The sequence below is a fragment of the Panthera tigris genome, chromosome A2 (genome assembly GCF_018350195.1).
Source record: "Panthera tigris isolate Pti1 chromosome A2, P.tigris_Pti1_mat1.1, whole genome shotgun sequence".
Classification (NCBI taxonomy): domain Eukaryota; kingdom Metazoa; phylum Chordata; class Mammalia; order Carnivora; family Felidae; genus Panthera; species Panthera tigris.
The window spans coordinates 19,936,625-19,951,363 of NC_056661.1; the positions used below are offsets into that span (position 1 = coordinate 19,936,625).

A 14,739-nucleotide genomic window follows, 5' to 3' on the forward strand; every position below is an offset into this window, starting at 1 on the left:
GATCTAACAAAATACTTACATTATAACCTCCTGTTATGTTGTTATCTTTCCACATTAGCATGTGTTGGGAACTGTATTAGTCTGTTATCTTCTAGTGCTAATTAATGTTTTTATTAGATCAATGTTTGTACTTTCATTTCTGGACTTAAATCAATTGATTAAATTTGCTAGCAATGAAGCATCGTTTTATTAGTGATCTGACTAGATTGGTCTTGTATTTCCTTGTAAGACCCACAATACTTAACACAGTTCCAAATATATATAGCAGGCAATTAATTGTGTTATTCAATTGAATAGAATGTCTGAAGTTGCAGGGTTTTTTCCCCTATTGGTAGACTTTTGTAGACTAAATGAACCAGAGACTTCAAAGGGCTGAAAACGCCTTCTGTATGGGGGAAATTTGCCAGAACAGTAATGTAGTGCATACATTTTTTTAATGAGAAAGGAAAATTTATTCCAAACACAAAGGACACAAAAGCAATTGTAAGAGAATATTTTCTTGAATTATCTGGTAATAAATGAGAAAACTTGGATGAAATAAAAAAGTTTTCCTAGGAAAAGGTAGATTACCAGTATTAACAGAAATACAGATTTAAAAGAAAGAAGTATTAGTATTTGGCTCACCAGATAGACATCTGGCCACCCAAATATTTTTATATATACTCACAGAGGTCTTTGAATATTTTATGTTATTAATTATAAAATATGATGGTAACATTAACAGCAAGCAATTCTATGAGGTTTATAACCAGGAAACAAATTGCTGAATGGTTAGGTAATAACATTTTCAGCGCTAATACGTTAGGTCATATTTTTTTCCAAAATGACTATATATACCCCCACTAGCAATGTCCATACAATTCTTAATTAATTTATATTTTTGATGTACATTTCCCTATGTACTTCAAATATAAAATGATTAAGATAGGGTTTTTTTGCTCTCTGGGAGGGCAAAGTCTAGAGTTAGGTAGCAAACACACAGAAATAATACATTATGGCCCTAATACAGGTGGTGATGGTTCTGAAGAGGGATATTATCAGCTGGCCAGCTGAATGCCACCTAAAGGGGAAGTGGTTTTTCCCTACGGTGCCATGAAAGAGGTTCCAGAATGTCAGTTTTGATGCCTTACCCACGCAACATTTGTTAGACTGGTTTGAAAATTCTCTTCAAATTTGGTGCTTCTAAAATCTAGAATGACATTTGTTATTGTCAAAAGGGAGTTCACCGAAATTAGCTATAAACTCCTGTATATAGTTATAATTGAATATTTGTGTTGAGGATTGGTAGTCATTTTTAGGATTTAATCAGTAACTCCACTTGAGAAGAATCACTTAGTGTAGTCCCTGAATGTAAAATAGAACAATGGAAAGCATTTTAGGCCAATAACCTTCCCAGTGGGATATGGGTCATTAAACCATAGAAAACTTTTTTTTGAAAGCCTGAGTTTTAAAAATGTTTTATTTATTTTGGGAGAGAGAGAACACAAAATGTATGCACATGTGAGTCAGGTGAAGGGCAGAGAGAGGAAGAGAGAGAATCCCAAGCAGGCTCTGCACTGTCAGTGCAGAGCCCAATGCAGGGCTCAGTCTCACTAAGCATGAGATCATGACCTGAGCTGAAATCAAGAGTTGGTTGCTTAATGGACTGAGCCACTCAGGCATCCGGAAAGCCTAATTTTTTAGAAACCTTTTTGTATACATTTTCTTTTATACATATACATTCTATGTGATGATTTCCCCAGCTGTTGGAGGCCTATTTTATTATATTTAATATGCATCATGGGAACATATAGTCCCATCAATGAACATTAATAATCAATAATAAGTTACTAATATAGCTAATAATACACATGAATATTTAATAATTAGCAAATATGGCTAGTAAGATACATTTAAATTAACATTTAATTGTATTCAGTTTTCCAGATGGACACATTTAACCCTAAATTAAAAAAATGAAATCAGTCTACTCAGCAACCATCCTTCCTACCCACGTGGTGTAGAATAGTTCACCAAATGAGTGTTGTCTCCCACTTCTAGGTCCCAAAGAGAGCAAATAGAAACTCTCATTGTTGCGTTTAACAAGACCAGGGACTGAACATACCAGGTTACCATACCAGGTTAATCTGCACAAAACCCTGTGAGGTTGAGTTCAGCACAAAATGTTATCCTCACTTTTATATGAACAAAGACAAATGTGAGTCAAGATTTAAAACCAGGTGGTCTCACTTCTGCACTTAGGTCCCTAACTACTGTTCCATGCAGCTTCCTGTTAGGTAATTTGAGCCTCACAGTAACTGAGAGAAAGACAATAAAAGCTTTTATCTCAGTTTTACAGGTGAGGAAAATGTCTCTTGGAGAGAGTAAGCAATTTATCTGATTTCACAACCCTTTTACATTTAGCTGGGATTGGAATCTGCTTCTTCTAACATCAGCCAGCAGCAAAGGAACAGCATGTTGGGGGTGAGGGGTGCTTCAGGTTAAAGACTACACATCCTCCAGAGTAGAAAGCCTGAATAAGCTGGATCTTGCAGCTCAGGAGGTGGTAGAGGGTGTGGGGCAAACAGCACCAAAGCAAAAATCTACTAGCAAGAGCCCATCACTTGGGTGGTTGGTACTCTGAGCTGGAGAGTCTTGGGTTTGAATCCAGACTTTGCCACCTTCTTGCTGTATGATCTTCAACACATCACTTTCTTACACCAAGCTTTTTATCAGAATTAAATGAGAACATATAAGTAAAAGACTACAGAATGCCTAACATATAGAGGCTGCTGAATAACAGTTACTTTCTTTCCCAGTTGAGTGAATTTTTCTTTTTTTCTTTCCATAGCACTTATCTAGCCGGCAGAGCGTACAGCAAAGCACATCCCAGGTAAGCAGTCTAACTAGGCCTCCCAGTATTTCCCTCAGCTCTTTCTTTTAAGAGATCACAGCATGGGGATGCACCAGCCAGTGATAGCCACCCCTGATGTCTTGATTGTGTGGTGCCTTCAATCTAAATGGCCCTGGTCTCTAAGCAGATTTGCCTGGTCTCCAGGCACTGCCACCAGCAAAGGAACAAATTTACTTAAGCACAATTAAAATAAAGTAGACGGGAGACTAAAATGAATCCATCTGGGAGAAAATAGAAGTGTCATTTAGTATGGTAGCTATTACCATCTAACAATGTAAATCAAGTGCATCAGGGTGACAGTGTCTCCAAAAAATAACTTTGAATTTAGAAGTTTGTGGAGAATTTATAAATTTGTGATCTTGTGGAGACTTTAAGTTCACTCATAAGTTGGAATTACTGTTCCTATATCTCCTCCACTCAGTTTACTTCTCCCAGCTGCATATTTGCCCACTTCAAACCAAGTATATTGACACAGTACTCCCTTACTAGCAGAGAAAACACCTTTTCTCTGTCTTAAATGATCCCCTTTGGTAGTATGAGGAAAGCCAGTCATTAGTTTTCATTTTATTTATGACCAATGCATGAATAACTAAAATTGGAATCACTGTTTTTTGCCTTCCTCATTAGGTAGATACGATGCGCCCACGTCATGGAGAAACCTGTCGGATGCCAGTGCCACATCACTTCTTCCTCAGTCTGAAGAGTTTCACCTACAATACCATTGGAGAAGATACTGATGTCTTCTTTTCCTTATATGATATGAGAGAAGGCAAGCAGATCAGGTAAAAGTTACTAGAGGTTGTGGTGAGGTTGAGATTGTATAAGGATGGTATTGCTTGGGTCATAAGCATCTCTGGCCTTCAGAGAAGATAGATGACAGAGAAAGAAAAACAAGATTAGGTGACCTCTTCTTACTTAGCAGGGAGTTTTGCCTCAAATCCCAGTTTACCTTGAAGTCACGTGTGGCCTCTTTTTTATCCTGTGCCTATTTCCACATGGAAGTTCAACCCCAGTCTTGGCTGTTACCACCTCAGAAAGAGAAGAGGATGCAACTCTTCAGTGCCAGAGAAAACGCATAAGAGAAACATAGAACAAAGCAAGTTCAGCAGAGAGGTCCAGCTCCAGAATACAGTACCCTGGGCCCTGCCTTGCTGCACGTGGGAGAGAGGGTTCACAGTGTAGTAGGCTAATGGTGTCCTGTCTAAGAGCAGCCAAGCCCTCAATGTCATTCCAGCCCTGCAAAGGGGAGAGAGCATCTTCCGGACTGAAGGGAAGGTTGGTCTGACTCCATTGTTCCTCTTTTCCTTGGATTGGAAGAGAGGCCACAGAACAGGTCTGATATGCAGCAGACCATGTATTTGGGGAGAGCAGTGAAGCCTTTAAGCCTGAGCAAGTGCAGCAGTGCTTTCATCATGAAAGGTGGGGAGGAGTCAAGGAGACATTCCAGGCTTCTGTTTCTCTACAGGCCAGCACAGCTCTGATGGGTGAGATGATCTTTATAGCCAACTTAGACTTTTAGGGCATACAGACATTTCTCTGTGGTCATCTTCTAGGTGGGGTGGGGAGAAAGTAAATTTGGGGGTGCTTTTATATTGCTTGGAAACTTCCTGTATTCAAAGTGCTTTAAGGGTTTTTTATTTTTTTTATTTTTTACTTAAAAACTGAAATCATGGTTTCATTTTTCCAATTGCATGTTATATACAAGAAAATTAAAAATGGAAGTTATAACAGTACAAAAGGAAAGCAGTTAGTTTGCATGCTTCCCAGTACCTCTGTTCTTGACAGGCCTTGCCCCGCAAATTAAAACACCTTGCTTCACTTTGGCATAGGGATAAAATGATACATTTACTGATGGGGGCATGTGGAATTTCCTTGTCACCAGTAGCTCCCAGCATGTGTGTCTAGGAAAGCTGTGGCTAAAGGCAGTTGTGGCAGGGATGACAGCTACAGCTGCTGTGCACAGGTAAGACTGTAGGCCAGGGCTATGGAGATGCAGATTCTGGCTGCTCCTGTTTTCCTCCTAGGTCAGAGATTTGTAAACTTATTACTTATTTTTGTATATGGAAGAATCCTTTCTTTCTTTTTTTTAAACGTTTTATTTATTTTTGAGACAGAGAGAGACAGAGCATGAACAGGGGAGGGTCAGAGAGAGGGAGACACAGAATCCGAAACAGGCTCCAGGCTCTGAGCTATCAGCACAGAGCCCAACGCGGGGCTCGAACTCATGGACCACGAGATCATGACCTGAGCCGAAGTCGGCCGCTCAACTGACTGAGCCATCCAGGCGCCCCAAGAATCCTTTCTTTAAGCTAAATTTTATGAGAAAGTTCAATAAATAAAACAGGTAAAATAGAACTACTTCACTGTTGAAGGGAAAGGGGAAATAATAGGAATCTCACTATGCCCCTTACCCCACCCAGTATTCTGTGTGACCACTGAAAGTCCATGAGCTGCAGTTTAAAAACCAGAGCACCCTACTTAATCATCCTTGAGTGCCAGGGATTGTGTCTTCTCTTTCCTTGATGACAGCACCACACACAGTGTCTGTGCTCAGTACATGCTTTCTCGGGCTTACTGCACAGAGAAGATCTAAGCCCAGCAGAGACACCCCAGCTCTGGTCCACGTGAGGTTATTAATGCATCAGTTGTTTTTTCTTTGGGCTTATTATTTGTAATTGAGCCTCAAGAAACAATAAAATATTTTAAAAGAAGAAAAGTGAAAAAATGTTCTTTTTTGTAGAGCTGCTGGAAATGTTTTGGTCTTTTAAAAATCCCTAGACTGAATTAGAGAACTATACCACCTTCCCATTCACATAATAAAACTGTAAGGTCCTTAGTTGAAAATACTACTTCCTTTCTTTAGTTTTAAGAGTAAACTAGTAAGCAGAATTTAAATCTAGATTTAATTGTTAAACGTTCTTTCTTCTCTCCATTAGGATCTGTGTAGTTGTATAAGCCTTCAAAAATTTTAGTTCAGTCCCAACACAGTGTGGAAGTTCCTCAAAAAATTAAAAATAGAACTACCCTATGACCCAGCAATAGCACTGCTAGGAATTTACCCAAAGGATACAGGAGTGCTGATGCATAGGGGCACTTGGACCCCAATGTTTATAGCAGCACTTTGAACAATAGCCAAATTATGGAAAGAGCCTAAATGTCCATCAAATGATGAATGGATAAAAAAAAATGTGAATGGATAAAGAAATTGTGGTTTATATATACAATGGAATACTACTTGGCAATGAGAAAGAATAAAATCTGGCCTTTTGTCACAACGTGGATGGAACTGGAGAGTGTTATGCTAAGTGAAACAAGTCTTACAGAGAAAGACAGATACCATATGTTTTCACTCTTATGTGGATCCTGAGAAACTTAACAGAAGACCATGGGGGAGGGGAAGGGAAAAAAAAATTAGGGAGGGAGCCAAACCATAAAAGATTCTTAGAAACTGAGAATAAACTGAGGGTTAATGGGGGATGGGAGGGAAGGGGAAAGTGGGTGATGGGCATTGAGGAGGGCACCTGTTGGGATGAGCACTGTGTGTTGTATGGAAGTGTATGGAAACCAATTTGACAATAAATTTCATATTAAAAAAATTTTTTAGTTCACTGAGCTGATGATGCCAGCTATGTGTACTTTCATAATAATTAGGTATTAAACTGGTCATATATTACTTCCTTGAATTAGTTATCAGAGATCATGAAAAGTTAGGAATGTGTTAGATCAGGGGCACAGAGTGTTGATACAAAGCAGTCAGTCTGATCAATCAAACAGTGCTAGTCTAGTGTTCAGTATCGCCAGGACACTCTCACCTCTGTGCTGAGGACAGGTTTGAGCCGGGGGAACAGGCTCCAGAGAGGACCAGCTGTTCTTGCACTGTAAGTCTCATTGCCGATCTGACAGACATATCTCGGGAGGCTCCAGTGCATGGCAGACTGCAAACCCACATAGCATATCCTGATAGATGTTGGCTGATGAGTGTTAAACAGTGCAGGAAGGAAGAAGCAGCAGCTGGTAGGACATTAGCAGCTCTGACTGTTTTTGTGACATTTTATCATTCTGAATAAAATTGTAAATATTTAGCCTTGAAATCTAAATCTCTGATTAAGATCTCTCCCCTGAGCTTCAGAGCCTCATTTCCTTTTTCCTACCAGACATCTGCCCTTATATGTTCCTCAGACATTTCTACCTCAGCGTATCTAAACTGAATTCATTTTCTTTCCTCACACATACACTTCTTCCTGTGTTCCTTGAATCAAGTGAAAGGCATTATCATTTGCTCAGAGATCCATGTCAGAAACTTTGGGATCCTTTTAGGCTCCTCTCTCTATATCTGCTTCCTTTCTCATTTAACCACTATATCTTATCAACTTCTGTCTCCCAAATATCAGTGACATCACTCCCCCTATTCCATCCCCCCTGTCACCCCAGAACCTTCACATTTCTCCCCAAATACAATTCCCTGAATCTACTACCTTCCTACCCTGAGTTACTGTCCACAGCACCACCATACTTATTTGTTAATATATATATATATATTTTTTTTCAATATATGAAATTTATTGTCAAATTGGTTTCCATGAAACACCCAGTGATCATCCCAAAAGGTGCCCTCCTCAATACCCATCACCCACCCTCCCCTCCCTCCCACCCCCATCAACCCTCAGTTTGTTCTCAGTTTTTCAGAGTCTCTTATGCTTTGGCTCTCTCCCACTCTAACCTCTTTTTTTTTTTTTTTCCTTCCCCTCCCCCATGGGTTTCTGTTAAGTTTCTCAGGATCCACATAAGAGTGAAAACATATGGTATCTGTCTTTCTCTGTATGGCTTAATTCACTTAGCATCACACTCTCCAGTTCCATCCACGTTGCTACAAAGGACCATATTTCGTTCTTTCTCATTGCCATGTAGTACTCCATTGTGTATATAAACCACAGTTTCTTTATCCATTCATCAGTTGATGGGCATTTAGACTCTTTCCATAATTTGGCTATTGTTGAGAGTGCTGCTATAAACATTGGGGTACAAGTGCCCCTATGCATCAGTACTCCTGTATCCCTTGGGTAAATTCCTAGCAGTGCTACTGCTGGGTCATAGGGTAGGTCTATTTTTAATTTCCTGAGGAACCTCCACACTGTTTTCCAGAGCAGCTGCACCAATTTGCATTCCCACCAACAGTGCAAGAGGGTTCCCGTTTTTCCACATCCTCTCCAGCATCTATAGTCTCCTGATTTGTTCATTTTGGCCACTCTGACTGGCGTGAGGTGATACCTGAGTGTGGTTTTGATTTGTATTTCCCTGATAAGGAGCGACGTTGAGCATCTTTTCATGTGCCTGTTGGCCATCTGGATGTCTTCTTTAGAGAAGTGTCTATTCATGTTTTCTGCCCATTTCTTCACTGGGTTATTTGTTTTTCGGGTGTGGAGTTTGGTGAGCTCTTCACAGATTTTGGATACTAGCCCTTTGTCCAATATGTCATTTGCAAATATCTTTTCCCATTCCGTTGGTTGCCTTTTAGTTTTGTTGGTTGTTTCCTTTGCTGTGCAGATGCTTTTTATCTTCATAAGATCCCAGTAATTCATTTTTGCTTTTAATTCCCTTGCCTTTGGGGATGTGCCGAGTAAGAGATTGCTACGGCTGAGGTCAGAGAGGTCTTTTCCTGCTTTCTCCTCTAAGGTTTTGATGGTTTCCTGTCTCACATTCAGGTCCTTTATCCATTTTGAGTTTATTTTTGTGAATGGTGTGAGAAAGTGGTCTAGTTTCAACCTTCTGCATGTTGCTGTCCAGTTCTCCCAGCACCAGTTGTTAAAGAGACTGTCTTTTTTCCATTGGATGTTCTTTCCTGCTTTGTCAAAGATGAGTTGGCCATACGTTAGTGGGTCTAGTTCTGGGGTTTCTATTCTATTCCATTGGTCTGTGTGTCTGTTTTTGTGCCAATACCATGCTGTCTTGATGATTACAGCTTTGTAGTAGAGGCTAAAGTCTGGGATTGTGATGCCTCCTGCTTTGGTCTTCTTGTTCAAAATTACTTTAGCTATTCAGGGCCTTTTGTGGTTCCATATGAATTTTAGGATTGCTTGTTCTAGTTTCGAGAAGAATGCTGGTACAATTTTGATTGGGATTGCATTGAATGTGTAGATAGCTTTGGGTAGTATTGACATTTTGACAATATTTATTCTTCCAATCCATGATCAGGGAATGTCTTTCCATTTCTTTAAATCTTCTTCAATTACCTGCATAAGCTTTCTATAGTTTTCAGCATACAGATCTGTTACATCTTTGGTTAGGTTTATTCCTAGGTATTTTATGCTTCTTGGTGCAATTGTGAATGGGATCAGTTTCTTTATTTGTCTTTCTGTTGCTTCATTGTTAGTGTATAAGAATGCAACTGACTTCTGTACATTGATTTTGTATCCTGCAACTTTGCTGAATTCATGTATCAGTTCTAGCAGACTTTTGGTGGAGTCTATCGGATTTTCCATGTATAGTATCATGTCATCTGCAAAAAGTGAAAGCTTGACTTCATCTTTGCCAATTTTGATGCCTTTGATTTCCTTTTGTTGTCTGATTGCTGATGCTAGAGCTTCCAACACTATGTTAAACAACAGCGGTGAGAGTGGGCATCCCTGTCGTGTTCCTGATCTCAGGGAAAAAGCTCTCAGTTTTTCCCCATTGAGGATGATGTTAGCTGTGGGCTTTTCATAAATGGCTTTTATGATCTTTAAGTATGTTCCTTCTATCCCGACTTTCTCAAGGGTTTTTATTAAGAAAGGGTGCTGGATTTTGTCAAAGGCCTTTTCTGCATCGATTGACAGGATCATATGGTTCTTCTCTTTTCTTTTATTAATGTGATGTATCACATTGATTGATTTGCGAATGTTGAACCAGCCCTGCATCCCAGGAATGAATCCCACTTGATCATGGTGAATAATTCTTTTTATAAGCTGTTGAATTCGATTTGCTAGTATCTTATTGAGAATTTTTGCATCCATATTCATCAGGGATATTGGCTTGTAGTTCTCTTTTTTTACTGGGTCTCTGTCTGGTTTAGGAATCAAAGTAATACTGGCTTCATAGAATGAGTCTGAAGTTTTCCTTCCCTTTCTATTTTTGGAATAGCTTGAGAAGGGTAGGTATTATCTCTGCTTTAAACGTCTGGTAGAACTGCCCTGGGAAGCCATCTGGTCCTGGACTCTTATTTGTTGGGAGATTTTTGATAACCGATTCAATTTCTTCACTGGTTATGGGTCTGTTCAAGCTTTCTATTTCCTCCTGATTGAGTTTTGGAAGAGTGTGGGTGTTTAGGAATTTGTCCATTTCTTCCAGGTTGTCCAGTTTGTTGGCATATAATTTTTCATAGTATTCCCTGATAATTGTTTGTATCTCTGAGGGATTGGTTGTAATAATTCCATTTTCATTCATGATTTTATCTATTTAGGTCATCTCCCTTTTCTTTTTGAGAAGCCTGGCTAGAGGTTTGTCAATTTTGTTTATTTTTTTTTAAAAACCAACTCTTGGTTTCGTTGATCTGCTCTACAGTTTTTTTAGATTCTATATTGTTTATTTCTGCTCTGATCTTTATTATTTCTCTTCTGCTGGGTTTAGGCTGCCTTTGCTGTTCTGCTTCTATTTCCTTTAGGTGTGCTGTTAGATTTTGTATTTGGGATTTTTCTTGTTTCTTGAGATAGGCCTGGATTGCAATGTATTTTCCTGTCAGGACTGCCTTCGCTGCATCCCAAAGCATTTGGATTGTTGTATTTTCATTTTCGTTTGTTTCCATATATTTTTTTATTTCTTCTATAATTGCCTGGTTGACCCACTCATTCTTTAGTAGGGTGTTCTTTAACCTCCATGCTTTTGGAGGTTTTCCAGACTTTTTCCTGTGGTTGATTTCAAGCTTCATAGCATTCTGGTCTGAAAGTATGCATGGTATAATTTCAATTCTTGTATACTTATGAAGGGCTGTTTTGTGACCCAGTATATGATCTATCTTGGAGAATGTTCCATGCGCACTCTAGAAGAAAGTATATTCTGTTGCTCTGGGATGCAGAGTTCTAAATATATCTGTCAAGTCCATCTGATCCAATGTATCATTCAGGGCCCTTGTTTCTTTATTGACCATGTGTCTAGATGATCTATCCATTTCTGTAAGTGGAGTGTTAAAGTCCCCTGCAATTACCACATTCTTATCAATAAGGTTGCTTATGTTTATGAGTAATTGTTTTATATATTTGGGGGCTCCCGTATTCGTCGCATAGACATTTATAACTGTTAGCTCTTCCTGATGGATAGACCCTGTAATTATTATATAATGCCCTTCTTCATCTCTTGTTACAGCCTTTAATTTAAAGTCTAGTTTGTGTGATATAAGTATGGCTAGTCCAGCTTTCTTTTGGCTTCCAGTAGCATGATAAATAGTTCTCCATCCCCTCACTCTCAATCTAAAGGTGTCCTCAGGTCTAAAATGAGTCTCTTGTAGACAGCAAATAGATGGGTCTTGTTTTTTTATCCATTCTGATACCCTATGTCTCTTGGTTGGCGCATTTAATCCATTTACATTCAGTGTTATTATAGAAAGATACGGGTTTGGAGTCATTGTGATGTCTGTATGTTTTATGCTTGTAGCGATGTCTCTGGTACTTTGTCTCACAGGATCCCCCTTAGGATCTCTTGTAGGGCTGGTTTAGTGGTGACAAATTCCTTCAGTTTTTGTTTGTTTGGGAAGACCTTTATCTCTCCTTCTATTCTAAATGACAGACTTGCTGGATAAAGGATTCTCGGCCGCATATTTTTTCTGTTCAACACATTGTAGATCTCCTGCCAATCCTTTCTGGCCTGCCAAGTTTCAAAAGAGAGATCAGTCACAAGTCTTATAGGTCTCCCTTTATATGTGAGGGCACATTTATCCCTTGCTGCTTTCAGAATTTTCTCTTTATCCTTGTATTTTGCCAGTTTCACTATGATATGTCATGCAGAAGATCGATTCAAGTTACGTCTGAAGGGAGTTCTCTGTGCCTCTTGGATTTCAGTGCCTTTTTCCTTCCCCAGTTCAGGGAAGTTCTCAGCTATAATTTCTTCAAGTACCCCTTCAGCACCTTTCCCTCTCTCTTCCTCCTCTGGGATACCAATTATGCGTATATTATTTCTTTTTAGTGTATCACTTAGTTCTCTAATTTTCCCCTCATACTCCTGGATTTTTTTATCTCTCTTTTTCTCAGCTTCCTCTTTTTCCATAATTTTATCTTCTAGTTCACCTATTCTCTCCTCTGCCTCTTCAATCCGAGCCGTGGTCGTTTCCATTTTATTTTGCATTTCGTTTAAAGCGTTTTTCAGCTCCTCCTGACTGTTCCTTAGTCCCTTGATCTCTGTAGCAAGAGATTCTCTGCTGTCCTCTATACTGTTTTCAAGCCCAGCGATTAATTTTATGACTATTATTCTAAATTCACTTTCTGTTATATTATTTAAATCCTTTTTGATCAGTTCATTAGCTGTTGTTATTTCCTGGAGATTCTTTTGAGGGGAATTCTTCCGTTTGGTCATTTTGGATAGTCCCTGGAGTGGTGCGGACCTGCAGGGCACTTCCCCTGTGCTGTGGTGTATAACTGGAGTAGTTGGGCGGGGCCGCAGTCAGACCTGATGTCTGTCCCCAGCCCACCTCTGGGGCCACAGTCAGACTGGTGTGTGCCTTCTCTTCCCCTCTCCTAGGGGCGGGATTCACTGTGGGGTGGCATGGCCCGTCTGAGCTACTTGCACACTGCCAGGCTTGTGGTGCTGGGGATCTGGCGTATTAGCTGGGGTGGGTAGGCAAGGTGCACAGGGGCAGGAGGGGCAGGCTTAGCTCTCTTCTCCTTAGGTGATCCACTTCAGGAGGGGCCCTGTGGCAGCGGGAGGGAGTCAGACCCGCTGCTGGAGGGGTGGCTCCGCAGAAGCACAGCGTTGGGTGTTTGCAGGGAGCAAGCAAGTTCCCTGGCAGGTACTGGTTCCCTTTGGGATTTTGGCTGGGGGGTGGGCAAGGGAGATGGCGCTGGCTAGCGCCTTTGTTCCCCGCCAAACTGAGCTCTGTCGTCCCGGGGCTCAGCAACTCTCCCTCCCTTTGTCCTCCAGCCTTCCTGCTTTCTGAGCAGAGCTGTTAACTTATGACCTCCCAGATGCTAAGTCCCTCTTGCTTTTGGAACACACTCCATCCGGCCCCTCCGCTTTTGCAAGCCAGACTCGGGGGCTCTGCTTGGCCGGCAGGCTGCCCCTCCGCCCTGGCTCCCTCCCGCCAGTCCGTGCAGCGCGCACCACCTCTCCGCCCTTCCTACCCTCTTCCGTGGGCCTTTCGTCTGTGCTTGGCTCCGGAGACTCCATTCTCCTAGTCTTCTGGTGGTTTTCTGGGTTATTTAGGCAGGTGTAGGTGGAATCTAAGTGATCAGCAGGACGTGGGGTGAGCCCAGCATCCTCCTACACCGCCATCTTCTCCGTGAGCTTAATATATATTTTTAATATTTATTTTTTGAGGGAGAGAGACAGAGCATGAGCATGAGCATGAGCGGCAGAAGGGCAGAGAGAGAGGAAAACACAGAATCAAAAGCAGGCTCCAGGCTCTGAGGTGTCAGCACAAAGCCTGACGTGGGGCTCAAACTCACGGACCAAGAGACCATGACCTGAGCCAAAGTCCGATGCTTATCCAACTGAGCCACCCAGGCACCCCCATATTTATCTTTTAAAAAATGCAAACTGTTCACCTTAGCTCCCACTTAACCTAAAGCTCTTGTTATTTAGTGTGGCATAAAAGGCCCAGCATGATATAATTCTATTTCTTTAGTTTTATTTCCCGCATCCTGATGACTTCAATGTCTTTCCCTAAACATGCCTTGCTCTTTCATGCCTCCCTACCCTTGTTGGCTTGTTAAACTCCTATCTTTTAAAACTCAACTATGTGAAACTCTCCTCAGTATTTATGGGTAGAATAAGGCCCTGGGACTTCATTGTGCCCATGATGACACCCTGTACCTAGCTTTATCCCATTACTAGATATTACATTGTAATTGTACACATGCATGTAGATTTTCCACATTGGAATGGGAGCTTTCTTATGTGTCTTTGTACCATTTCTCCCCAGTGAGTGCTAAGCACAGAATTTTGGATATTGGATCATTAGATAACTATTTATTGAGTGAATGAATGGATAAGTGCATCGTCAAATAAGTACCAATCTGCTGTGAATCAAGAAATTTTTATTTAATTGAACAGTTTATCAAGAATTTACTAAGAATTTCTTTTTTGGGGCCCCTGTAATGACTTCTTGTGATTTATGGGTTAAAAAGGAATGTCATTGACCCTGAAGAGGTCTGTACAGGACATTATAGGATTTCTAAAAAGTGGGAAACATGTTTTCCTGATTTTAAGTCCCAAAGCTGAGTGGTAAAATAGGATTAAAGCATATGTCTTACATGCAGCAAGACTTTTAAGCACACTAAGCAGTCAGGAAAAAACAAACAAAAAATAACCTTTCAGATAGAAGGTTTTACAGAGTCTTTTAAGTTAAAAAAATGGAAGTCCTAAATCATTCGTTGTTTTACGTATTTTTCTAATCAGTCACATTTCAGACCTTGCTTTGTATTTAGGATTAAACTGTATAGTTTGGGAAAGAAATACAATCAGCTTTACAATGTAATACACTGAGAGAAATGGCTTTTCCTGTCACGGTGACCACATCAGCTGTCACCAAGGTTTTGAACTCTATTCAAAGAACTATTTTTAAAGAGATAAAAGAGGGGGCGCCTGGGTGACTCAGTCAGCTAAGTATCCTAGCTCTTGATTTCAGCTCAGGTCATGATCTCACAGTTTGTGGGATCGAGCCCCAC

The 14,739-nt window shown here is 40.5% G+C and overlaps 1 protein-coding gene across 5 annotated transcripts in view; it reads left to right on the forward strand.

The window, feature by feature from the left end:
* The window catches only part of DOCK3 (dedicator of cytokinesis 3), a 579,897-nt gene that overhangs the window by 377,962 nt on the left and 187,196 nt on the right, over nt 1-14,739 (forward strand). For 4 of the 5 annotated variants that reach the window (XM_042979031.1, XM_042979034.1, XM_042979033.1 and 1 more), the window contains 2 exons: nt 2,831-2,872; nt 3,521-3,675. In XM_042979031.1, the coding sequence (XP_042834965.1) occupies nt 2,831-2,872; nt 3,521-3,675 (197 nt within the window). Of the gene's footprint in view, nt 1-2,830; nt 2,873-3,520; nt 3,676-14,739 lie in introns of those variants that run through there. The other variant, XM_042979035.1, reaches the window with a different exon arrangement.